The sequence below is a fragment of the Eptatretus burgeri genome, chromosome 13 (genome assembly GCF_056783735.1).
Source record: "Eptatretus burgeri isolate ZD-2024b chromosome 13, Ebu_testis_v1, whole genome shotgun sequence".
In the NCBI taxonomy this organism is placed as follows: domain Eukaryota; kingdom Metazoa; phylum Chordata; class Myxini; order Myxiniformes; family Myxinidae; genus Eptatretus; species Eptatretus burgeri.
This window is the reverse complement of record NC_140973.1, coordinates 78,017,217-78,041,821: the sequence shown is the minus strand read 5'-3', so window position 1 is coordinate 78,041,821 and position 24,605 is coordinate 78,017,217. Positions and strand designations below refer to the sequence as shown.

General features: G+C 43.5%; 1 protein-coding gene across 8 annotated transcripts in view; it reads right to left on the bottom strand.

The window, feature by feature from the left end:
• DALRD3 (DALR anticodon binding domain containing 3) overlaps positions 1-24,605 on the bottom strand; it is an 84,087-nt gene that overhangs the window by 41,685 nt on the left and 17,797 nt on the right. For 6 of the 8 annotated variants that reach the window (XM_085853243.1, XM_085853244.1, XM_085853245.1 and 3 more), the window contains 6 exons: positions 23,052-23,332; positions 17,679-17,989; positions 11,495-11,953; positions 10,328-10,394; positions 9,590-9,670; positions 8,974-9,050 (listed from right to left, as the gene is read on the bottom strand). In XM_085853243.1, the coding sequence (XP_085709369.1) occupies positions 8,974-9,050; positions 9,590-9,670; positions 10,328-10,394; positions 11,495-11,953; positions 17,679-17,989; positions 23,052-23,321 (1,265 nt within the window). In that variant the 5' untranslated portion in view covers positions 23,322-23,332. Of the gene's footprint in view, positions 1-8,973; positions 9,051-9,589; positions 9,671-10,327; positions 10,395-11,466; positions 11,954-17,678; positions 17,990-22,342; positions 22,792-23,051; positions 23,333-24,605 lie in introns of those variants that run through there. The other 2 variants (XM_085853249.1, XM_085853248.1) reach the window with 2 other exon arrangements.

Sequence of the window (24,605 nt, the reverse complement as noted above, 5' to 3'; positions counted from 1 at the left end):
TCATTAAGGTTTAGAGTAGGAATGTAAAGTACAAGTGTTGTGTTTTTGTGGAAGCTTTTGTTTCCCCTCCCCAGATCACTGGAAGAGTGTTGGACAAGAGCGATGATCCAAAGGATGGAGTGCAACTTCGCTCAGTGCTCTCATGTGATAAAATAAAAAAAATTAAAAAATGAATGATTGGTTAGGCGAGGATAAGGCCATAAGGAGGTAGTACATTAAGCAGGATAGGTAAATTAGCTGCGGCTCGCTGCCCATTGCCCCTCCTACTTTATTTCGTTAGGTTAATTAGGTGTGAGTCAGTAAGTGTTAAGGCTGGTACGGTAGCGCCTGTGATATACCTTGCAGGAGCTGCGGTACCAGAGGAGGGGGCAGTGTTACGTCTGAGGGGGGGTATGCATTCAAAGGGTAATTAGGATGTTTAATTAGGTATGCCATGCTGTTCGAGTGTACCAGGATCTCGATGTAATAAGTAGCAATTCAGTAGTGATAAGTTGTCTAGAAATGTCCATTTCTTCAAGGGGGAAATGATAATTGTCACGTAATTAGATAGGGAGACGGGTTAAGGTAAGTGTGTCTGCGTAAACCCTTTTCGTATTCCCTGGAGGCTTGCCGTGACGGAACAGGACAGTGCTGCGGATGGCTCCGCCCCATGATCACGATTGGCGGAAGGCGACGGCGGAGGGCCAATAAAAGGGCTCGATTGGAAGTGACGAGGACTCGAGGATAAAAAGGTTCTGTTCGGGGAAAATGGGTGGAAGAAGAAGATTGATAAAGAGAAACCGTTTGGTGGAGGCTGTTGGGCTCGGAGCGTGCTCGATTGTTGCACTGGTTCGTTCCTGGATTCATCGTGTCTCGTGGCCTTGCTGTGCCTCGTACCTCACCTCGGTTGGCTCTGAGGTTCTGCTGGCTCGGAGTACTGGGTCGAACGGCGCGCGGACCTGCCTCCCTCTCCTGCTCGCAAGTTGGCGCCAGAACTGGCTCCCTGGCGGCTGTGAGCGGACTTGGGCTTGTTTTCTTGTTTTCTCCTGCCGGCCTATAAAACGGCGAGCGCAAGGCGAATCGTGGCAGAGTTTTGGTAAGAGAGTCATCGGGGAGAGTCAGTTTTTTGGTTGGAGAGCAGAGTGTGGCAGAGAGTGGAGTCGGGTGGCGAAGGCATTGAGTTGGGTTCTGCAGTGGGCTGAGGAGAGTTGTGGGAAGAGGCCAAGGAGCTCGGGTCGGAGGCGAGAAGGACGGCGGTCGGCGACGAGGTCACGGTGGGAGATCGCTCGTCGCGGGACCCAAGCCAGCCATTCTCCCTCCACCAGGGCATCAACAATTCCCCCTTTTCCCCCGCGCTGAGATAGTGCAACAAAGGGGGCCCCATTCCCACCCCACTCCAAACGTCGTGCCAATGAAACCCGCCAAGGAACACAGAGTCGGGGCACAGCCACGCGGCCACATCTGCGGCTCATCCGCCAACGCGTCACGAGGACGCGGGTTGGACCCACCCGGTCTCGCGGACCTGGCCGCTCCTTCAGGTCACGCGCGCATATTGGCCTACAGGCCCGTCTGCCCCCTTGTCTATGAGGGTGGCTTCTTTCCTTTGCTTTTGAGTAAATGTGTGTTGGCGCCGTCTGTAAAGTAGAAATGCATAAGTGTTGCCGTGTGTGCACGTAGTCGGTGGTAACTCTGCGTCATTGTTTCTTTTGTTTTACTGCTATAGGTGCATTTTGACTGTTTGGCTGTATATGTGTGCTCTCCGTGTGTCGCGTAATAAATGTACATTGTGTGAACTGTTTTCCGGTTTCGCTTCGTCTTTTCTTTATTGACCCTCCATCCTGCTTCACGTAAAGGGTTCGTAGTGGGCTTAATACGCCCGATAATTAATCGGAACCATCGAGGCAGACTATAACACCGCTCAGTTATCACTGTAGCACGGAATGGACCGCTTAAGCGGTTCATGTCCGGAGTCGGCCTGTGGCGTGTTGCGATCGCCCGGTCGACCATTCGCACAGGTACTTAGGTAGATCGAATTTGGCGAGCGACCCTATCCTGCGCGGGTGGGCAATTGGCACGATCGTGGAGAGGTTAAACCCCCACCCGTGACTAGCTCCCGGCGTTGGTCCGAGAGGGTCACGACAGAATTGTCCGTTCCAGTGGGCGAGGCGGCCGCCATTCAAGTCGAGCGGCCGATCGCACGCCAGCGGGCGCGAATTCGCAACACTGGTGTCCGGGAGTGGGATTCGAATCCCTCCCGCCTCCAAGCTAAATTCACGGGGAATCGGCTCAGGGGTGAGAGGAGCGACCCCCGATTCCCTCCAAATTATGAGCAGGCCAAATTAACCCCTTACGAGAAATAAGATGGAGTCTCAAGGCGAGCGGGATCCGGGGGTATTAGAAATGGATTTAGAATGTGTTGAATCCATGGTCCAGGATTGAAATCCCCGTACAGGACGAACTTCTCCCCCAACTGAACCCAGAGCCTGAAATGGGCACGGCGGTAGCCACGGCGTATGACACCTCCCCTCCCCCTCTCCACCAAAACCCCCGGATCCTTGCCGAATCGGCTCAGCCGAGCGCACCCTACATGGCCCAGCTATGCGCCATGCTGGCGGGAATGAACGCAAATATGCAACAAATGCAAAGCGGAATGAACACAAATATGCAGGCAATGAATGCCAAGATGGAAGAAATGCGGGATGAGACGCAGAACATGGGCCGAAGCCTTGCAGGCGGGCATGAAGGCAATAGCAGCGGAGCTCAAAATGGCGACGCCACGTGTGGGAGCGAACGAGCTGGAGGGGAGTGCAACGGCTGTCAGGCCCGCGGTGAAGGCGGTTAAACCCCCACCCGTGACTCGCTCCCGGCGTTGGTCCGAGAGGGTCACGACAGAATTGTCCGTTCCGGTGGGCGAGGCGGCCGCCATTCGAGTCGAGCGGCCGATCGCACGCCGGCGGGCGCGAATTCGCAACATTTCGACAAATCACGTGACAATTTTTTGTTGGTGTTAAAGCGGCGCTAACCCACAATGCACAGCGACATTTCAATTTGTTGCTTGTAAGCTGTTTTCCCTTCCTGTACACTACCTCTGTTGTGGTCGTTTTTTTACTGTGACGAATGCATTGATGCATGTGAGTTATATAACAACACCTTAGTTATTTTAACAGCCTTTTCAAAAAATATATATCAAAGCATGGAAGCGTGTTGTGCCATATAAAGCACCGCCTTAAAATAAAACGATCAAAACATCCTTATATCAAACATTAAAGGGGGAAATTATTATATTTTCAGAAAGAGAAATAAATGTGATGTCACATGACAACTGTTATCACTTTGTGAGGTCACATTATGGAGGGTTGAGCTCGACTGAAATGACAAAAGAGAAAATGCCGTAAAGTTAATTTCGAGAATATCAACTCCGATTGTCAGAGCCATATTTGAAAGTAGTTTTACAAGATAAATCAGTAAATTTAAAGACATTTTAGGTCACTTTTTGGTGAGGAAACGGATTCTGACCATACCTTGATGATTCAGTAGCTCATTTAATGAGTAAATTGTGTTTAAAATAATCGATATTCTCCCTATTTAATTAATATTTTGCCATAGACCAACATACGAACACTTTCTGAACTCACTTAATTCACCTGCACACTGTGATATCGTTTGTTTTTTAATATCATCGAAATGAAGCCCTAACCCTAACCTGATGCGTGCACGTCTATGGTCCACATGCTCAGAAGTGACGTGTGCATTGCTTTGCTCAGTTGCTCTCTGTGCAAGAGCTTACATGATGTTACACCTGCATGAAAAATGCTGCGTGAGGTGTGATGGAGAATGTCATAATCTGCCCGGCAGACCGAGAAATATGTTATGAAATGTAAACTGAAAATTGAAGGTAGAGTCCTTTCTTTTTTGGAATTGCCAGAATTATTGTACATAATACAAGAGGTTGAATTATCGGATATCTGGCAACCGTATCACTTTGTTATCGGTAGCATGGCAAAGACTCCGATGGTGATCTTATTTGTTGATAAACATTTGAATCACCAGCCTTCCATATTCAGAGCGGAATCACCAAGATTAATGACACACAAAAGACTGAGTCTGGTCAACCAGTTTCATTGCCGATTATAACCATTTTGATCACCAAATGTAGCCATTACACCACCGAATCTGGTCAACGAGTTTGAATTAAAGCAATGAAAATTTGTGATTTTTATTTTACAGAGTACACATGCCCCAAAAATCATCAAGCTCATCTTTTTCTTAGTAAGTAGCTTAGCTGTAGCTTTTTCTCAGTAGCTTAGCTGCCGAGGTAACTATCATTTCTTGGAAGCGCGACTGTGTCGCTGATGCAGTGCCCCTCTACCAGTATACACTGGTACTCATTTTGCTGACCTCGGAAGGATGACAGGCTGAGTCAACCCCCTGGTGTATTAATTCAGTGGCCAATGGAGCTTGAACTCAGGACCCAAGGATCCCAAGCCGCCACTGCCATCAAGCTCATATAAACAGCTCATGACTCATGTACACCTTTTGAATATTAAAGGCTTACAGGTAACCAAGGTTCAGCTATGATATGAATGACATTATGACATGATACTTGACTTGAGAATTGGCTCAGGTGACTTGTTGACATCTCTGCCTAGAGGTATTGCTTGCGGAAAACAAATTCATTATAAAAATTATCGCAAAAAAGGATTAAAAAAAAAAAAAACTATGGCAAAGTCAAGAAAGGAAGACAACAGCACCATGTGTTTGAAAATAACCCAAAAAGATTCTTCCACGATCTCAGAAAACAGAACGCAAAAATCATGAAATCCCACACCTCCTCTCCCCCCATCCCCCCCAACCTCCTACCAGGAAAGATAAACTTGAAAATTTGTGGAAAGGAATCGATGAGGACCCAAAAGAACACAACAAAGAGTTGGATTGGATCCAAAACTTGGAAGAAAAAAAACAACATCTAAAGGAAATACCTCCAGTGAAGTTTTATGAAGGAATTTTTTTTTTTTTTAAACCAGCAAAAATGCCAAACTTTAAAAGCCCAAGCCCAGATGGAATTCCAAACTTCAGGCTAAAGCAACTTAGGTGCTCTCCACAATTACTACGCTTGAGCATTACGTATTATATATTTACTTAACTTGTTAAAGCAAGACATCTCACTTGTACTTCTTTGACTCGAGATAATGGAACACATTGACTATTTACTGACACAAGACATTTCAGCTTTTCATTCTTAATTTGTAAAATTTTCGAAAAGCATGTATTTACTTTGTCATAATGGGGTATCATGTGTGGATCGGTGACAAAAAAATTAAATGTAATCCATTCAACCACGAAAGTTTAGGGGTGTGAATACTTTCTGAAGGTACTGTACTTACACTAAGTTTGGTCAAAATCCCATCACTGGTTCGCAAGTTAGCGCAGTGACAGAATTTTTACCGAACAGGACCTCTGACTTTTGACCTCTTAATCCAATCCATTTATCTTGACATCACTATACAAACTTGTACCAAGTTTGACTTGGCTTAAGAATGGCTGAAGGTAACTATCGCAATAATGAAAACCTATCACAGACGGACAGCCGGACGGACAATCCGAAAACATAATGACTCTGGCGACTGTGTCGGCGGAGGCATAAAAGAACTCTGCTTGGCAGCTCCCTCACCAACTAGTATGATATTCTTGCTTCCAGATCTTTTCAGCATAATGTAGACAATATCTATAGGTAGCATTTTAGTGACCACCCCAAACTGCCCTTATGCCATCAAGTCAATAATAAAGTGTGGACTGGAATAAAAGACTCATATAGGCCAGACCAGGACAATTACTTCCACCAGAAGATAATTAGTGAACCCAGTGGGTATATTTTTTAAGACAGTCCAACATTAACATGGTAATGCTCTTCAGACTAGCTCGGTTGTCATGAAGCTTAATAGAATAAACAAACATTTGACCCTTTTCCCTTTACCACTGATGTAGGCCTCTTGATGAAGCAATTGCAGGCGAGGTGTTAATGCCCGACAAAGCAGCACCAATCAGCAAATGCTGACAGCAGAGTATGTTTTGAGAATCACAGGAAAGAAACTGCAAAACCAGGAGCTTTTGGATCACTCCAGTATACCAGCAAACACAGGCTGTTCTTTTGAAGGATGTGATGGGGCAACATGTACATTGAACATGAAACCTCATCGTTGAGGAGAAAAGAGGAATCAAACATCTCCTGTCATCTAATTCAGTCATTCCATCCAGTAGGCTTGAGACTGCATTAACCTAATAATTATCAACTTTCCCACCGAAGGTGGACGGAGGTTATATTTTCACCCATTTGTTTTTCTGTCTGACTGTGAGCAGGATATCTAAAAAAGTTATGGACGGATTCAGACGAAACGTTGTGGGCATGTTGGGTGTCTGACAAGGACAAATTGGTTAGATTTTGGTGAAGATCTGAATCTGGATAAGATAATTTTTTACAGTGCTTCTTCACCATTGAGAGATGGGTCCAAAAACGATATTTCAATGGAACAGAGTTTAAAAAACGAAGTTGTGGACGGATTCAGACAAAACTTGGTGGATGAATTGGATAGGTGACAAGAACAAGCTGATTAGATTTTGATTCAGGTCCAGATGCAGATCCGGCCTATCAGTGGGATACAAAACGTAAACTGTTCAGCCTGGCAGAGGTATGTGTTCTCTCCTCTCATGATCATGTGCATATATACACATATATATATATATACATATATATATATATATATATATATATATATATATATATATATATATATATATATATATATATATATATATATATTTACGGTTGTGGGAATTCACAGAACACCATTCAGGTTCCCCAGAGGTCAGTTATGTCGATAAGTGTGTGTTCCAGGTTGGATTTCCCCACCGATGTATAACGGGATTTGTTCGTGTGCCGGGCTGTGAACCTTTGAGGTAGTGTTATTCTTTTCTGTCTTTTATTTTAAACAATCATCTCCTTGCCATCTTCTCCACAACCGCCATCATCTCCTCACCATCTTCTCCACAACCGCCATCATCTCATCACCATCTTCTCCACAACCGCCATCATCTCCTCACCATCTTCTCCACAACCGCCATCATCTCCTCACCATCTTCTCCACAACCACCATCATCTCCTCACCATCTTCACCACGTCCGTGTGAAGACGGTGATTCCCAACACGTCCATGTGAAACCGGTGATCTCTAACACGGCCGCGTTTGACGGCAAGATCGGATCAAAACGGTGAAAGGGGCGGAGCCAGCCGGGGGTGAAGGGTTGAAGGTGAAGGAGCGAAGCCCGGGGGGCTATAAAGGGCCGCCTTCGCTCGCCGTTAATCAGAACGAGTTGGAGAACGAGTGGGAGTTGGAGAGAGGAGCTGGAGAGAGGGGCTGGAGAAAGGCGCTGGTGTGGTGGAGTCGGGAAGAGCGCTTGGAGAAGAGCGCTTGGAGAGAGCGTTCGAGTTCGCGCGGCGCTGGTGTGGTGGAGTCGAGGTTGGTGTGGAGAGCTGTAGAGTTCGGAGGTTGGAGTGCAGGCAGAGACATCGAGGGTCACCGAACCAGGACCCAACGAGGGTGGCCAGGTCTCTCGGAGCCCCTTCGGTCATCCCGGCTCCGAGCAGTTATAAAGACTCACGAGCCCGGTTCTTTCTTTCTGGGGTTTTGCATGAAAGTCTGTGGCGCCTTGTCCATAAGTAACAAACTGATTAAGTGCATGTACATAATAAATAGACATCAGCTGTAGGTTTTTGCTCGTGTCTTGTCCCCATCCCCCCATTCACTGCTTACGTGCATTGAAAATAAATACCCCCATTGTTTGAATGTTCACCTGCTCGTTGCGTCCCTTCCTCCATTGACTGCCATAATTGCGTTTGGGATATTAGCTGGCTGATTACAAGCCGATAAAACGTACATCTGGTCCGATGGGTCTTGGCGATATAAAACCGCTCGGCAATCGCATACGGAACGAGCTGCTTAAGCGACTCGTTTTCGTGCAGGTCCCGTTGAGGTATAAACTCCCGGCATTTTTGTCCGCGCGAATAATTAGGTACATCGACAATTCGGCGATTGACCCTGTAGCGCGTGGACAGAAGAGTTGGCTGGTTTATGGTGTGTTAAGAACACCCGGAGATGGGTTTCGGCGTTGATCCGGAAGCTGCAACTAGATTGCCACGTTCGGTGGGCGCGCGCGGCCGCAATCGGGCTAAAGGCGGTCATCCGCACGCCGGAGTGGCAAAAATCTACAATATATATATATATATATATATATATATATATATATATATATATATATATATATATATATATATATATATATATATATATATATATATATATATATATATGCACATCACATGAAAAACGAAGACTAACCCACATCTCTCACCTGTGAATGGAGATAACAACCAATCAGCTCTCACCTAATCAATTAAGCCCAGGTGGCTCGGTTATATAAATAGACTCCCCCAATGCTCTTCGAGCCAAATAAGTTACATAAAGCAACCCTGAAAGGCCCCAAGATAAGCCCTCTATCCTTCCCCTCCCTCCCTCTATCTATCCTTCCCTTCCCTCCCTCTATCTATCCTTCCCTTCCCTCCATCTATCTATCTATCCTTCCCCTCCCTCCATATATCTATCTATCCTTCCCCTCCCTCCCTCTATCTATCTATCCTTCCCTCCCTCCCTCTATCTATCTATCCTTTCCCTCCCTCCCTCTATCTATCTATCTATCTATCCTTTCCCTCTATCTATCTATCTATCCTTCCCCTCCCTCCCTCTATCTATCTATCTATCCTTCCCCTCCCTCCCTCTATCTGTCTGTCTATCCTTCCCCTCCCTCCCTCTGTCTGTCGAGCCTTCCCCTCCCTCCCTCTGTCTGTTTAGCCTTCCCCTCCCTCCCCCATAATATTCCCGTCAACGAAATGACGGGTTGTATTTGCTGGTGTATAATAATAATAATGTTTTGCATTACTTACCGAATGTAGTCCGACGCAAAGAATTCTCCTGAGCATTCAGCAACATTTACAGAACCAACCAGCAATTGCAGTGCCTCCTGGGAAATCAAAAAGAAAAGAAAAAAAAAGGAAGTATAGTGATGGCACAATCACGGAAGAAGCAGTGACTGTGCAATCGAGGAGGGCATCTGGTGACGAAGCATGGAGTTGTGGTGATTATATATATATATATATATATATATATATATATATATATATATATACATACATATATACACACACATATACATATACATACATATATATATATACATACATATATATATACATACATATATATATATATACATACATACATATATATATATATATATATATATATATATATATATATATATATATATATACATATACACACATAGATATTTCTGTCCCCTCCCTCCATACATATATACATATATGCGCGCGCACGCACGCACACACACAAACCAACGTCGTGATGATGTCATAAAGGTGATCTTGTAATCAAGTGGAGAAACTGGTTAAAGAGGCAGAGCGAAACAATTTCAGGTTAAAAACTATTTAGAGATATCGATAGACTGGACTGGTGCATTTGCGATAACAGAAGGTAACTCACATCTTGCATTCCAGGATGTTCCACATTAAGCGCTGCATTATGTCCATCCACAGAACAAATAACATGGATTGTCCAGGAAGGCTGAAATGGAAGAAAATATAGAAAGCAAGTTATTCATACAAACATGTCCTGCAAACAAAACAGCATGTTGGTCAGTGATCAAAATCCAAGCCACCTTCAAAGTGAGCACCTCTGGCATAAGGTGACTGGCTTCCAACGTTAACAGTCATATTATAGGAACCATGGTGGCCGAAGTAGACTATGCAGATAGGCCCATAAAAAGAAACTGTGCAGATCATAAAAACCTTACTCAATATCAAGTTCTATATTTGGTTAAAAGCTGCATCAGGATACATAGGAAAGTTAATCACATGTGTGCTGGGGTAGCCATCCATATGCATTGCAACATAATCATGCCGGGAGCAACAGTGAGCAAAAGAAAGATCCGTATGTCCATCGTTCAGATGCAGGTTACGTGAAGCCACAGGTCATCCGCACAATATTCCCAAAGTTGTCGCACCCTAGAACTACTGTTGAAGATGAAGAGCTGAAGTTCAACTTGAAGTTGAACTCAAGTTCAACAATTTACTTTTTTTGTTGTCATTGTGTTTTTGCTTAATTGTTACAGTTTGCTTTTATATTCTTTATATGTGAGCCATGCTGAATAACAACAGCTTATATTATGCAGTGAATAAAAATTAAGCAAAAGCAAAACAAACAAGTTCATGAAATGCTTACCAACTCCAATAAGCTCATCAGCTCAACCCGATGATGTTTTATATTAGATGCCTCAACATAACGGTTTCTGCAAATGTTTAAAGACTTGAAGTTATAAACAATTATTTTCCACATCACACACATTTGTACAATGCTTTTTGCTCATATCAGGCCACTGTACTAAAAATAATGCAATCTAGATTTTATGATAAAGAAATTATTTTTATGGCAATGCACAGCATTGCCATCCTCAAGGATATGAGAAACCATTCTAAATTAAAAAAACGAGGAAAGGTGAAGAAAAAGGAAAGTAGGTGGTTTCTCGTCTTGGTTGACATGTAGATGAAATCTGACAGTCTCGTTTCACTGGGTGATCCAGGCTGAGGTCAAGACCCCCATTTGTCTCTGAATCAATGAGCAAAATTTTACTGAACAGCAGCTTGTGGCTCACGGCAAGTAAATACTCAACGTGCAGCAAGTAAACAATGAATGACCAGTCCACAGGGCACCACGACTCATGATTAAAAGGACAAATAACCTCGTCTTATAGATTTTGACAAGATCTCAAAGTTTGTTGAGTCGCAAACCTTTCAAAGTTCTCAAGCTGCTCTCAGTTTATTCCATGACATGAGGCATCCCTCACCTGACTCTCAAGGCCCCAATAACACGAAGCTTGTTCTAACTTTACTCTCAGCAGCAAAGTTCTGAATATGGCTATAAGCTCAAAGCATTTCAATCAGGACTATCGGCCTTCAGCCAGCTCAAGAGCTCTCAATTAGTATCACATCTCAAACTACATGCTGTCAACTCAAACGATTGGCTCTCAAATTCACAAACAACCTAAAATATGAGCTCTCAATCTGGTTCAACCAAAAACCCACGTTGTCACCCAGAGTCTCAACCCAAATAATGGGTTCTCAACCCAGGTCACATTGCAAACTATGGACCGTCAACCTGGCTCATAGCTAAAACTACAGGCTTGTAAACCTTTGTCACAATGCAAACTAAGGGTTCTCAACCTGGCTCACAACCCAAACTACATGCTCTAGCTGGCTCAAGAGCTCTTCAAACAGGTTTACGAATCCTCAGATCAGATTGAAAGATTACAAGTGGCCTCATTAAGTTTCCAAGTCTGATGGGATATTAACAAAGGCCCTCACCCGGCTATTGCTGGACACTTGTGCACACCTTGTCCGTGAAAATTCTTCCTTTGCATTCCCTTCAGCACCGCTTTCTCTCATCCTTTCTCCTCCTCTTTCGTCCTCACTTTTATGCATACAGCCCACTGCTTTTGGCTCTTTCCGATGCCAAAGCCCACCCCATTCAAGCCACATGGCAGTGGGGGTCATAAGTTTACATTCAAGACCCAAATTTTTGATCTCGGTCTCAAGATCTTCTGTTTCATCTTGACTTGTTGCAATGTTATCATCATTTCCAGTACAGCAATGGTAATGCTCAGCTTCTTTTTTTCGGTCAGCAATGAGAATGTCTTCATCAGGAACGTTTGCAGCAGTGCCTTGCATTCTCAATGGGTGATCATCCAAGTTCACCTTCCAATCACCATAGGTAGGCCAATCAACTTGCAGAAAATGTAATAAACCAGCAATTTTTCTACTTCTAAGTGGAGGAGTCAGCACCACCTGATACCTGTGAAAAGGAAAAGCACCAATGGCAATTATTATATTGGTATTGAGTTTAATTATGGCCCAACTACATATTACGGAAGAAGTTTAAATTGAAAATAATGGGGAGGGGGGGGACACAAGGAAAGGGGGAAATTGGTGAAGAAATTTTGTAAAAAGGGGGTTAACAGAGTTGGGGAATGGGAGATAGAAAATCAAAATAAGATTGGAAGAGAAAGGGAAGTATGAAGAGGAGGTGAGGGGAAGTGGGGGCAGAGGGAGAGGGACAAGTGAAAGGAGTGGGGAGGCATCAAAAAGTCCACCATTTAACAATGGCAACAAGAGCAAAGTGGATGGCATGCCATCGCAAATCCCCACGCTTTCCACCTAAAGCACAGTTGAAATATGGCAAAAAGTTCCACCAGGAATGACCCAATATCAATTTTTTCCCCTCCGCTTTGACCCCTGTGACCACACCCTCTGGGCTATGAACCGGGGGTCAATTCCCCAAAAAATTGTTACACATTTGTGTCCCCCAATGTTGATTGCAGATACAAAATTTTGCTTTAAAATATGTCTGGAATTGTATTTTTCAGTATGAGACCTTTTGACCCCATACCAGAGGGCAGGGCCAAAAATGACATTGCTCTTGCACACCTTTGTGCCATGTAGTGATCATGACTACCAAGTTTGGTGAATTTCTGCCCAACCGTTTAGGAGATAGCTTGACAAACAGACAGACAGACGAGGTGAATACAATATCCCCACCCCCCCCCCCCATTTTTTTTTCAAAGAGCGTGGGATAATAAGTATACGTCCCTTGTGTAATACTGTCCAACACATGTTTCTTAACCAATTAGGGATGCACCAAGGGCAGTTGTGGCTGTTACCACAGCAAATGGTGTAAAATTATTTTTTGCATTTACAGCTTCATGGTGCATTATATTTGCAATGTAAGCAGGTAGGGTGAAAAAAAAAAAAACAATAAAGGATAATGATCAGATCAAGCCATTCTGAATTTGCTTTTTTATATTTTTTAGGTTCATCTTTGTAAATTTGTAAAACCATAAGCAATGAGCACCGTGTGAGTGATTCATGTTTCATAAGTGCACGGTTTTCAATCAAAGTGCGATTTTAAATTCCATTACTTCAAATTAACGATCCAAATGTTTATTATACATGTGTTGAAGGTCCTGGAAGAGGGGAAAAGAGTTCAGAGAGAAAGTGGGGAGGAGAAGAAACAAGTGAACAAGGACAGGAATTGCAGGTAAAAGGACGAACAGGGTCAGCTGACTTGAAATGAGTTAGAGATTATATTAATTAACTGAAGAATTTTTAAAATTTCCTCCTTTTAATCAACTTCAATTTGAAGGTTATTTTTTTATCCCCTCTCCTGCAACTTACTGTTGAGGTGAGGGATCATATATTATATTACCCTTGCCAAAGGAGAGGGTATTGCATTTGGGTCCGTTTGTTCGTTTGTCCGCACAGAACATTAGTGTTTCTCTCCGCAACCGCTTGTCGGATCGAGACAAAATTGTCACCATAGGAGAGACTACTCATGTAGAATGTTTTATTGATAATTATGACATCATAGGTCACGTGATGTGGCAGCAATGTTGGAAAAACAGAAAAAAAATTGGACCTCTTTTGGAGAAAAAAGAAAAGAGAAAATAATGTAACATGTTAGACAGGGTGGTATAATAGACACTGGGTGAAACGGTGGTAAAACCTGCAATTTCTTTATTCATACACCTTTAAACCTTTATTTAAATTAAATTATAAATTTGAACACCACAGAACACAAATCACCTTCATAATACTTCCAAGAACCTCCAGTTTTTCAGTCGTGTGTTCAGTTATCAAATTTCTTGTGGAGCACTCGCCAGGTGGCTTAAGCACTCAAGGAAGCACTCCATTCGAAACTGTTGATGGGGAAAAGCTGGCTTGGCAAGCTCGAGTGAGCTGCTTGGTAACTCAACACACCTCAGTACTTGGACAGAATTAATTTATTTCTATGACTTTTACAATCCTTATTTTATTTAAATTTAATAATATACTTGAAGACTGTAGTACACAATTAATTTGTCATAACACTTCCAAGAACCTCCAGTTTTGCAGTACAGTACTCCAATTTAAAAAGTGAAATCCTTCAATACAGCGCGTGTGGTGAATCAAATGAGTACACTAATGTTAAAATATGCAATTTATGCTTTTTCAGTTGAAAAACAATTAAAAAGCGTACTTAATATTTGAAATGTAAAAATCTTGCTATTATTGTGATAAGCACATACAGTCAAAGCTCGTTACTATGCCACCTCGCTTCTATGCCACTCTCGCTATTATACCACTTTTGCTCGGTCCCGACAAAATTCAATACAAAATAAATTTACTATGCTACCCCCTACTCTCGCTACCATGCCACTACTGTGTGACTGTTAAAAGGCACGAGTCGTGAAAAAGTCTGTATTGCGCAGTGCTCGATTATCACACTCACGTCCAAAGGCGAAGCGACGAACTACAGTCCAGCTGCGCACAACATAACTCAATACGTACGCGCATAGTCAGACTGTGTCAAAACACGCGATTCTTCACCCCGATGCCAGCCACAACAAGCCAATCACAACACGCACAACGAGACACAAAAAAGCGCGAGCACACACACAGACACGCAGGCACACGTACAACAGTGACATCATTTTTTTTCAAATTCAGCCCATAATGTCAGCTCAGCAACGCAAGCGAACCGACTTTACGCTGAAGGAGAAGAAGGAGATCATCGATGCCGCGAAGAAGGAGCCGAATCAGTCCAAGTTGGCCAGGGATATTAGCAAGAAATGGGGCGTCGAAGTTAAGAGAACCACCGTGAAGGGCATTCTCAGCAAGAAGGATGCAATCGAGGCTGCAATCAAAGCTGGATTTCCATCGAAGCGCATGAAGTTGACGCAGGCTCACGACCCAAAGCTTGATGAGGGAGTGCTCATGTGGCTGAAGAAATCAAGAGGACAGAATGTGCCTGTCATCGGCGATCTGATCAAGGAGAAGGCGATGAAACTGGCCGAGCTGATGCACATCCCAGACTTCATGGCGAGCGACGGTTGGTTGGGCAATTTCAAGAAGCGCCACGGCATCACGTTCAAGACAGTGCAGGGCGAAGCTGGAGCGGTGGATCACAATCCCTTCTTGAGTGGCAACAACAGGTTCTCCGGCCCTTACTCGGGCAGTTCTCCGCAGACGACGTCTTCAACCTGGACGAGACTGGACTCTTCTGGCAGCTGCTTCCGAACAAGACCATGGCTTTCAGGGGAGAGCGGTGTACTGGAGGAAAGAAAAGCAAGCAAAGGATCACTCTTCTGGTTGGGGCAAACATGAGCGGCAGCGAGAAGTTCCCTCTTCTGGTGATTGGCAATTCCAAGAAACCCCGTGCCTTCAAGAACAAAGAGATCCCGGTCAAGTACAAGGCGAACTCGAAGGCGTGGATGACGGCGGAGCTCTTCGAGGAGATGTTGCGTGCGTGGGACGGACGACTCGGCCAGCAGGGACGCAGAGTGCTGGTCTGTCTCGATAACTTCTCTGGCCACCCTCCCGAGCTCGAGCTGAACAACATCCAACTGGTCTCTTCCCACCCAACACGACAGCCAATTCGCAACCAATGGATCAGGAAATCATAGAGAACCTCAAGCGCCACTACAAGAAGCTCCTGCTATGCCGCCGGCTTGAGGCCATAGACGAGGGAAAGGAGTTCAAGTTCACGTTGCTCGACGCTCTACACGTCGCCCGGCATGCTTGGGAGCAGGTCGGCAAGTCGACGATCAGGAACTGTTTCGCGAAGGCCAAGTTCATCGAAGAGGAGATCCAAACTGAGCCACAGGATGCGGAGCTGCCCGACATCTGGGAAGCTCTGCCTGCCGAGGAAAAGATGCACGAGAACGAGGAGATCGAGCTGTCTGACTTTCTCGAAGCCGACGAGCGCCTCGCGACTGGCGGGTATTTCACGCTGGAGGAGATTGCGGAGTAGATTCTGTGCAGTGAGGGGCCGGTGGAAAGCGAAGATGGCGAGGTAACTGTCGAGGAGGAAATCGTTCCGTTCGAGGAAGCCCAGCGCGCTTGTAGCAACGTCCGGAAGTTCATGCAGCAGAGAAGCGGGAAGCCCGGTGTGATGCAAGTGTGCGGTCGGCTTGACAACGAGATGCACGAGATCCGCCGAAAGAAGATGCGCCAGCCGACGATTCTTGAAAGCTTTGTGTGTCGTGAATTTCTCGCCATGCCATATGTTAGTGTGTGAACTCTGTTAGTGTGTGTATGTTCTCCGTTTGCTGAGCTTATACAACAGTCGTGCCTTTTACTTGCTGGAATAAATTTTGTCTAAAGATTAACTACAGATGGGTAACTTGAGAAAATAAGGCCGTTTTTACAAAATCTCGTTACTATGCCACTCTCGCTACTATGCCACTTTTGCTCGGTCCCGACGGGTGGCATAGTAACGAGCTTTGACTGTATATATATATATATATATATATATATATATATATATATATATATATATATATATATATATATATATATATATATATATATATATATATATATATATATATATATATATATATATATATAACAGCAGGAATGAAATCGTTCCATACAGCGTGGCAGGAGGCCGCAAAAGAATGATTGTAAGTAAATTTCAACTACTAATGGATGACGAAACACTTGTTTATGGCTAATATTAAAGAGAATGATGGCATAAGAACTTAGCCTGGAATCCTCGTGCATAACACCGCCCACACAACACACGTGGTATCCTTTGACCAATCAGGAGCAGTGCAGTTACAGTATCGTTTCCTTCAGCTCGATTGGTCTTGTCCTGCACATGATGTTTTCGGGGTTTTTTTCGTTATTGTTGAATCTGAGGAGATTATTTTTTCGTTCTTGTTGCAAGTAAATTTCAACTACTAATGCATGACGAAACACTTATTTATGGCTAATATTGAAGAGAATGATGGCATAAGAAGAACTTAGCTTTCTGCGTTCGGCACGAAATGCCATGGTGGACGGAAATGACGTCTTTCGTTCGTTCGTTCGTACACGAGGGGAGCGTTTCTTCGTTTTTTTCCATCAAGCAATAAATTAAATGGTTTTCACATATATAACACATTAGTTTCACAAATTTCCATTGAAATACTCGGGTATTTCCGTCAATTGTCGCCATTTCCATCGAGGTTACGCACTGCATCTACCGGACGACTGTCATTGGCTGTCTTGAGGAGTGTGGGGGGTGGGGGGGCGGGGGGGACACCGGACCCACCGGAGACGTGGTAGATGACGCCGGGGACATTTCAAACTCGGTGCAATTGTATACAGCGCACGCGCTGTAATAAAGGTTCAATGGGGGTGGTGTATAAGGGTGCTGTTCGGGACTGGTTCTAGAATACTTCAATAGCAAGAAACTTTGATTTTTTTTTTTTTTTTTTACGATCATTAAAATCATTATTTTATTAAAATTGAAGCAAAACTGTGCGGGGTATTGTGTTCTATTAACTGCAGTTATTTCTGCTTCATGTTTCCTTCCCATAAGCTTCTTTAATCATCATAGAGAAGGCGACCCGAGATAATAAGGAATTTGGGAGGGTGAAAGGGGTTACCCTGATTTGGGGGAGGGGGTAATCAAGTTGGGCTGCCTTGCTTCATATATTTCCTGGGAGGAACAATGACCACAGAATGAGTCATGCAGAAAAATTTTTTTAACCTACCCTTTCCTCTTGAGAAGCTTGCCCATGTGATGGGCCAGCAGAACAGCTCGTAGACTGGAGAGAGGCAGATCGTTCGTATCTACAATATGTCCAATGCAAGCACAACTCAGGACAACCAGCGTTGAATCACCGACCAACCCTTTGCCAGCCCAGTTTGGGACAGCACAGCAGATTGGTGACAGGTGGTAATTAAAAAAGGCTGCACGGTCAAAGCTGATGGCCAGGCCGGCCTTCGTATTGTTACATGAAAGTGCTCGCGGCAAATCAGGCTCATGAAGCTTCAAGATGGCCTGGATGAGGTCCTGCGGAGGCTTCACATTCAATGAGAAAAAGCAAACAATATGACCAAGCTCATTCAGCAATTTCCAAAACATTTACGAGTTTAGGAAATGGGGATGTACCATATTATTTTTACATATACATGTGCAAAAGTGATTTTTATTTAAAACCACTAAAACAACCTCATTTATGGGACTTCCGGTTTGGGGAAAACAACCTAGGGGCTTCCGGTTTGGGGATCGGCACAAGTGGACGGTTGGGTGGCGAGCTCTCCTTCCAGTCCTTCAAAAGCTAAGTTTCCAGTCCTTCGAAAACTTTTTGCGTATTTTGCTATCATGATTTGTGTCAGGGCCAGTGGAACTGCTCATAACAGTTTTAGTGGATATTTGAGTTATTTTATTGAAAGAAGCAGGGGGAGGCCTCATATTAAGTTTTGCATAAAGTCAGTTGGGGCCTTGGGAGTATGGGGATAAAAAAGGTGATAAATAAAGATCAAAGGAGAAAGGAAGAGGAGTTCATAAAATGTAATAGTTGCTCAGTGAGGGTCATAACAACGGGAAGCAGAGGGTTCTTATTGTTGTATGAAGTGTGAGGAAATCACCCACTTGAGGATGGTTATTACGAGGTTGAAGGAACGGATAGATAATTTTCAGCAAGTAGCAAAATGTGAGAAATTTGTAGATAATAGTTGGTTACGGTTGTGGAGTGAGGTTGCTGAGGATATTGGAAGTAGTGACGGAGCAGCGGGGGCAGGCGGTGCAGGCGCAGGCAGTGGTGGAGGCGCAGGCAGTGGTGGAGGTGCAGGCAGTGGTGGAGGTGCAGGTGTCGGAAGTTGTGACGGTGCAGTGGGGGCAGGCGGTGCAGGCGCAGGCATTGATGGAGGTGCAGGCAATGGTGGAGGTGCAGCGGGTGCAAGCAGTGGAAGAGGTGCAGCAGGTGTCGGTAGTGGTGAAGGTGCAGCAATAGAGATTGTTAGAATGAGGTATGGGAGACAGTTTTTGTGGGTGATGAGATGATTAAATAAGTCAATTCTTTATTCTGCAGGAAGAATCATAGACAAAGAGTTATGTGCAGTTTGGAAGGAGCAGGAGTTAGGGACATTGAAGGAAGGATAAACGATATCGTATCGGGTCATAGCAGGAAGAAGTTGGTTGTGGTACACGTAGGAGCGAATGATGTAGGGAAAGTTAACTCAGAGGTTTTGAAATAGATACAGGATATTGGGTAAGTGGCTGAAAGTAAAGGGTTGTGAGGTCATGTTTTCTGGGATTCTCCCAAGATTAGAAAACAATGTAGAAATTATGAGCAGAGTGATAGATGTCAACCAATGGCTGAAAGAATGGTGTAGGGAGGAAGGTTTTCTTTTTAAGAAGCAGTGGGAATTATTTCAGGGGCAAAGGAAGTGTTTCTGGAATGATGGCCGTATATTAAATAGAAAGGGGGCAGTAAGGTTTGCAGTGGGCATTGAGGAAGGAGTTCAGGCTTTTTTAGATCAGTGGAGGGTGGGGAAGCTATTAAGGAAGGAATGGATGATATAATTGTGATGGGTAAGGCCAGGCAAGAAAATAGTATTTCAGGAAGGGAAAAAATATATTCTATACCAATGCCAGAAGTTTAAATAATACGATGGAAGAGCTTGAAGCAAAAGTGGATAACGAGTACGATATAGTTGCAGTGAGTGAGACATGGTTTAAGGAGGACAGGATTAGAAGGCTACAAGGTGTATCGGTGTGATAGGAAGGAGAGAATAGGAGGAGGAGTAGCAATCTGGGTAAAGGACATCATTGCATCAAGAGAAAGGGGTGACATTAAGGAAGGAATTGATGGAGAGGATTCTGTATGGGTATAGATTAGACTATTAGAGATTGTAAAAACAGTAAGATACTCGTGGGATGCTTTGATCGGGCTCCGGGTGTGAAGGAAGAGGAGGAAGGAGGAGGAATACATGAAGAATTCAAAGGGGCATGTGGAAAGGGAAGAGTATTGATTATGGGGGATTTTAACTTGCCAGGGATAGATTGGGTCCAGGAACAGGGAAAGGGCAGAGTGGATGAGGATTCCCTCGTTTTAGTCCAAGATTGCTTTTTAACCCAGTTTGCAGATAAGCCCATGAGGGGGAGTGCAGTGTTAGACCTCCTTTTAAGTAACGATCCCAATATGGTGGAGGAGGTGGAGGTTGGGGAGCATTTAGGAGCAAGTGACCATAACATTGTGTGTACAAAGATTCTGTTGAGGGTTAGAGTTCAGGATAGTAGGGTAAGGCTATTAGATTTCAGGAAGGCAAACTTTGAGGGTATGAGGAGAGAATTGGGTGATGTGAATTGGGTGATGTGGATTGGGAGACTAACAACAGGACAATCAGCATCAGAGAAATGGGAAACCTTCAAGAACCAAATGTGTAGAGCGCAGAGTAAGTACGTTCCAATGAGGTGTAAAACGAGAAACAGAAAGAGGCCAGGGTGGTTGAGTCATGAGATAAGGAATGCTAGTAAGGAGAAGCAGAAGGCATTTATTAGGTGTAAAATAACAGGACGTCAGTTAGATTTATATCACTATCTGAGTAAACAGAAGCATGTTAAGAAAATAACTCGGCAAGCCAAAAGAGAATATTAAACATAATAACAAGGCTTTCTTTAAGTATATCAGGGAAAAAGAACAGGTTAGGACCAGTGTGGGTCTATTGAGGAATAGCACCAGGAGAGTGGTCATTAATGAACGTTTGATGGCACGCTTATTAAACAGGTATTTTACTTCAACTTTTACACAAGAACAGTCAGGAGAATTGCCAATAGCTGGTGGTGTCTGTCAAGGTGGTGAGTATCTGTCAAGGTGGTGAGGAAGGGCTTTCACAGAATATCCAGGTTGGAGTGGAGGAAGTAAAGGAACAGCTCGGTAATCAAAGAGAAGATAAGGCTCCGGGTGATAATATATTACACATACATACATGTGAGAAAATAATATGCACCTGAGAATATTGATGGAGGTGGCTGAGTAGGTAAGCGAGATGTTAACGGATATTTTCAATAGTTCCCTGGAGTCAGGACAGGTACCGGAAGATTGGAGAGTAGTAAATGTAACACCATTCTTTAATAAAGGATCCAGAGAAGAATTAGGAAACTAGAGACCTGTCAGTTTGACCTCAGTTGTGGGGAAGGTGTTGGAGACATTAATTAAGGACCAGATGAGGAACCATTTAAACAAATACAAACTCATTAAAGATAGTCAGCATGGGTTTACCAAAGGTAGTTCCTGTTTAAGAAATCTTTTAGAGTTCAATGATGCAGTGTCTGATTGGGTGGATGAGGGAAAGGCAGTGGATGTAGTATATCTAGACTTTAAGAAGGTATTTGATAAGTTTCCACATCGGAGGTTGTGAGCCAAAGTGAGGGCTTGTGGAGTGGCTGGTCAGGTAGCTAATTGGATTGCAAACTGAATTAGTACTAGGAAGCAAATAGTGGCTGTGAGTGGGAGGATGTCTTGCTAGGAGAATGTAAGTCGTGGAGTGGAGTACCTCAGGGATCAGTATTCAGACCATTTTTATTCATTATTTATATCAACGATTTTTTTAATGGGGTAAAGAGTAAGATTTCCAAATTTGCAGATGACACAATGCTTGGAGGTGAGGTGGATAGCAGAGGGGGTGGTGAACAGATACAGGAAAGTATTGATACTTGCATAGATTGGGCAAAAGATTGGTGGATGGAATTTCACTTGAGCAAGTGTAAGGTGTTGGGGATGGGAAAGAACAATGAAAATAGAGATTACAGGATGTAAGGGGTAATTTTGGAACATGTCATACAGGAGAAGGATCTGGGGGTAGCAATAGATAAAGGTGGTAAGCAAGCAGCACAGGGCTAGGCAGCAAGAGATAAGCAAACAGGGTTTTAGGTTGTATTCGGAGGGGGATCATTTATAAATCAAAAGAGGTGGTGTTAACATTGTACAGGAATTTAGTGAGGGCCACATCTAGAATATTGTGTGCGGTTTTGCTCACCACAACTCAGGAAGGACTTAGATGCCAGATAGAGGGTTCAGCGCAGGGCTACTAGATTGATTCCGGGCCAAGCTAGACTCAGCTATGAGGAGCAGTTGAAGGAGGCAGAGCTTTATTAACGAGAAATGAGGTGGTTACAAGGAGATATGATGGAAATGCTTACGATAATGAAAGGTATCGATAAAATAAGTGAAGATTAATTATTCAACAGAGTAGACAGTGATATGACCAGGGGCCATAGCCTGAGAATAAAGAAGAAGAAAGTTAAGATGGTAGTAAGGCAGGGGTCCTTCACTCAGAGAGTAGTTAATGCATAGAATGGTCTCCATGGGAAAGGTCGTGGCACCAGAAAGAGTAGATCTATAAGTTTAAATTGGAATCAGACAGGTACCTTAAAGTTATGGAGATGGAGGGATATGGGGATGTTGACAGGACTGTTCGGTAGCTTGAGCATTGATGGGTGATTCTGTGCATGTGTACGGAGTGCTGTTGGTGGGGGTCTTGTTCTGGGGTGTTGTGTGGTTTTAACCAAGCCCATGCCTCCTCCCCTTGAGGGAAAGGAGAGAAAAAAATACAAAAACTATAAAAAAAATTTAAATGAAGTTTTTTTTTTAATTTAAAAAATTGCATTTTCTTCTTTGGATCTTGTGTTGATAAATTAGTGTGGTGTTCGTTCAGGCATGATGGGCAGAATGGCCTCCACCTGTGTCTCATTTCCTTGTATTTATGTGGGACATTCTGCTTCTACACAAAGAGGACCCTTGGGATCACAAAGTTAGTGAAAGAATACCATTTATATTTTTCGATGCAACGTAGAGAACACAAAACTTACTGAAAAACATGTTCTCATCAATTGTGAGTTGCTACCTTATCGACTGCTTTGCATCATTTTTAGAAGAGTGCAGTCATGCGTATGGAAAACAATGTGGATATTACACCACGGGAAAGCAGCTATGTTTAAAAAAAAAAAAAGAGAAGAAAAAAAGATGGCATTTTGATTTGACATCAGGGCAACTATCATGATACTTCCACATCGTTCTGTAGTAAGAGCCAAGTAAAAGGTTACAATTTACTCCTGTTGAATTCAGGAAGACACGGACCTGCGGCTGTCCGAAGAGATGGCAAAGAGAGCCGGAGGGGACAAGCAGATCCCGATGGAGTATATTCCGCCTGCAAGACTCCACATAGATGCAGGGTTCTGTGGATGTTAGGTCTCGTGTGGGACCGACCGCTCCTTTGTTGACATCTTCTGTGTGGCAATCCCCGTCTGGAACTGCGATCTTTGACTTCTGTGAGTACTGGAGCAGAAATTCCTGTAGCCGAGCTTTATACGCCAACACCGGGCCGAGACAACAGCCAGTATCGCCCATAGCTAAAGCATCTAAAAGGGAAAGTGAAGGTTACATTTTTTTTTCTAAAAACAGTAATCATCTCAAATTTCTCACAAGTACGTGTTCCTCGCTACATATAATGACTTTATAAGTATATGACCTTTCTCCCCGACATATTATGACTATATGACCTTTCTCCCCGAGAAAATGTCTTTGTACTGGAAGAAGATGGTATGTAAAATATTCCATGTACAAAAGAATATACCAAAGATTGTGGAGTTCCTCACAGATATTAACCAGAAACGGACTTTTATCTTGACTTATACCTTGTAATAGGATGTGATTAAAATGTATTGTCTTTGTAAGACAACCGAAGTATGTATAATGTATAATAGTTAACCACTAACAATATACCAGGCTCAATAAACAACCAAGGAAATACTGTATAGTGTCTTTATCAGATGATAAATGATGTCAAGGTTTGTGGTTGGATTTGATTTTTTTTTTTCAAACAAACAAGACACTGTGCAACTATTCAAATAATTGCGAGGGTGTGTTGAAAGGTAATGTCTCTTATTGTTTTTCCCCAAAACAGGTAAAAATATTAGAATGAAACAAAGCAGTGTACACATTCGTTTTTCTTGCTCTTGGTACAAAGTTTTGTGATTCTGACACCAGATATCTCAGTGATACATTGGCCAAGAAAGCAGAGGACAGCGTGACATTGTCAGTCCTGTGAAATGTGAAGCGCATGGAGAATAGAGAAAAACGAATCGTGACAGAAAATGTTTGCGATTTCAAACACTCCATCGCGATAAATGCAGAAACTCCATTTGCATCCGGAAGGCCAATTGACCGTGAGCTTAGCTTGTGTGGCTGTGAGAGTGTGAGACTGGAGATGAAATGAGGTTTGGCTTGTATGCAGTTGGGCAGGGGTGAGTTTCATTAGCAAGCAGCTTGCTATTGGTTGCCAAGCGCTTTGCTCGATTCAAAGTCCTCAAAGCAAGCACTCAAAAAGAAGAGTGCTTCGCACTGCTTAACAACATGACAGTCTTCATGGAAACAATGCTATTGTAGTACTCAAACAAATACAGTCCAGGCCATCGTTTTAAGTTTTACTCGATCCTCTTGTGACAACTTCCACAAACAAATGTATTACCCTGCGTACACGAAGCAAAAAGTGGAGTAAAGCAATTGGGTCATGTCTATCTGTCTGTCTGTCCGTCCGTCTGTCTTATCAGTTTATGATCGAGGAAAAGCTTATTTAAATGAAATATAAAATTTTGAAAACAAATCTTAACATGAATAGGAAGACAAGTCTGC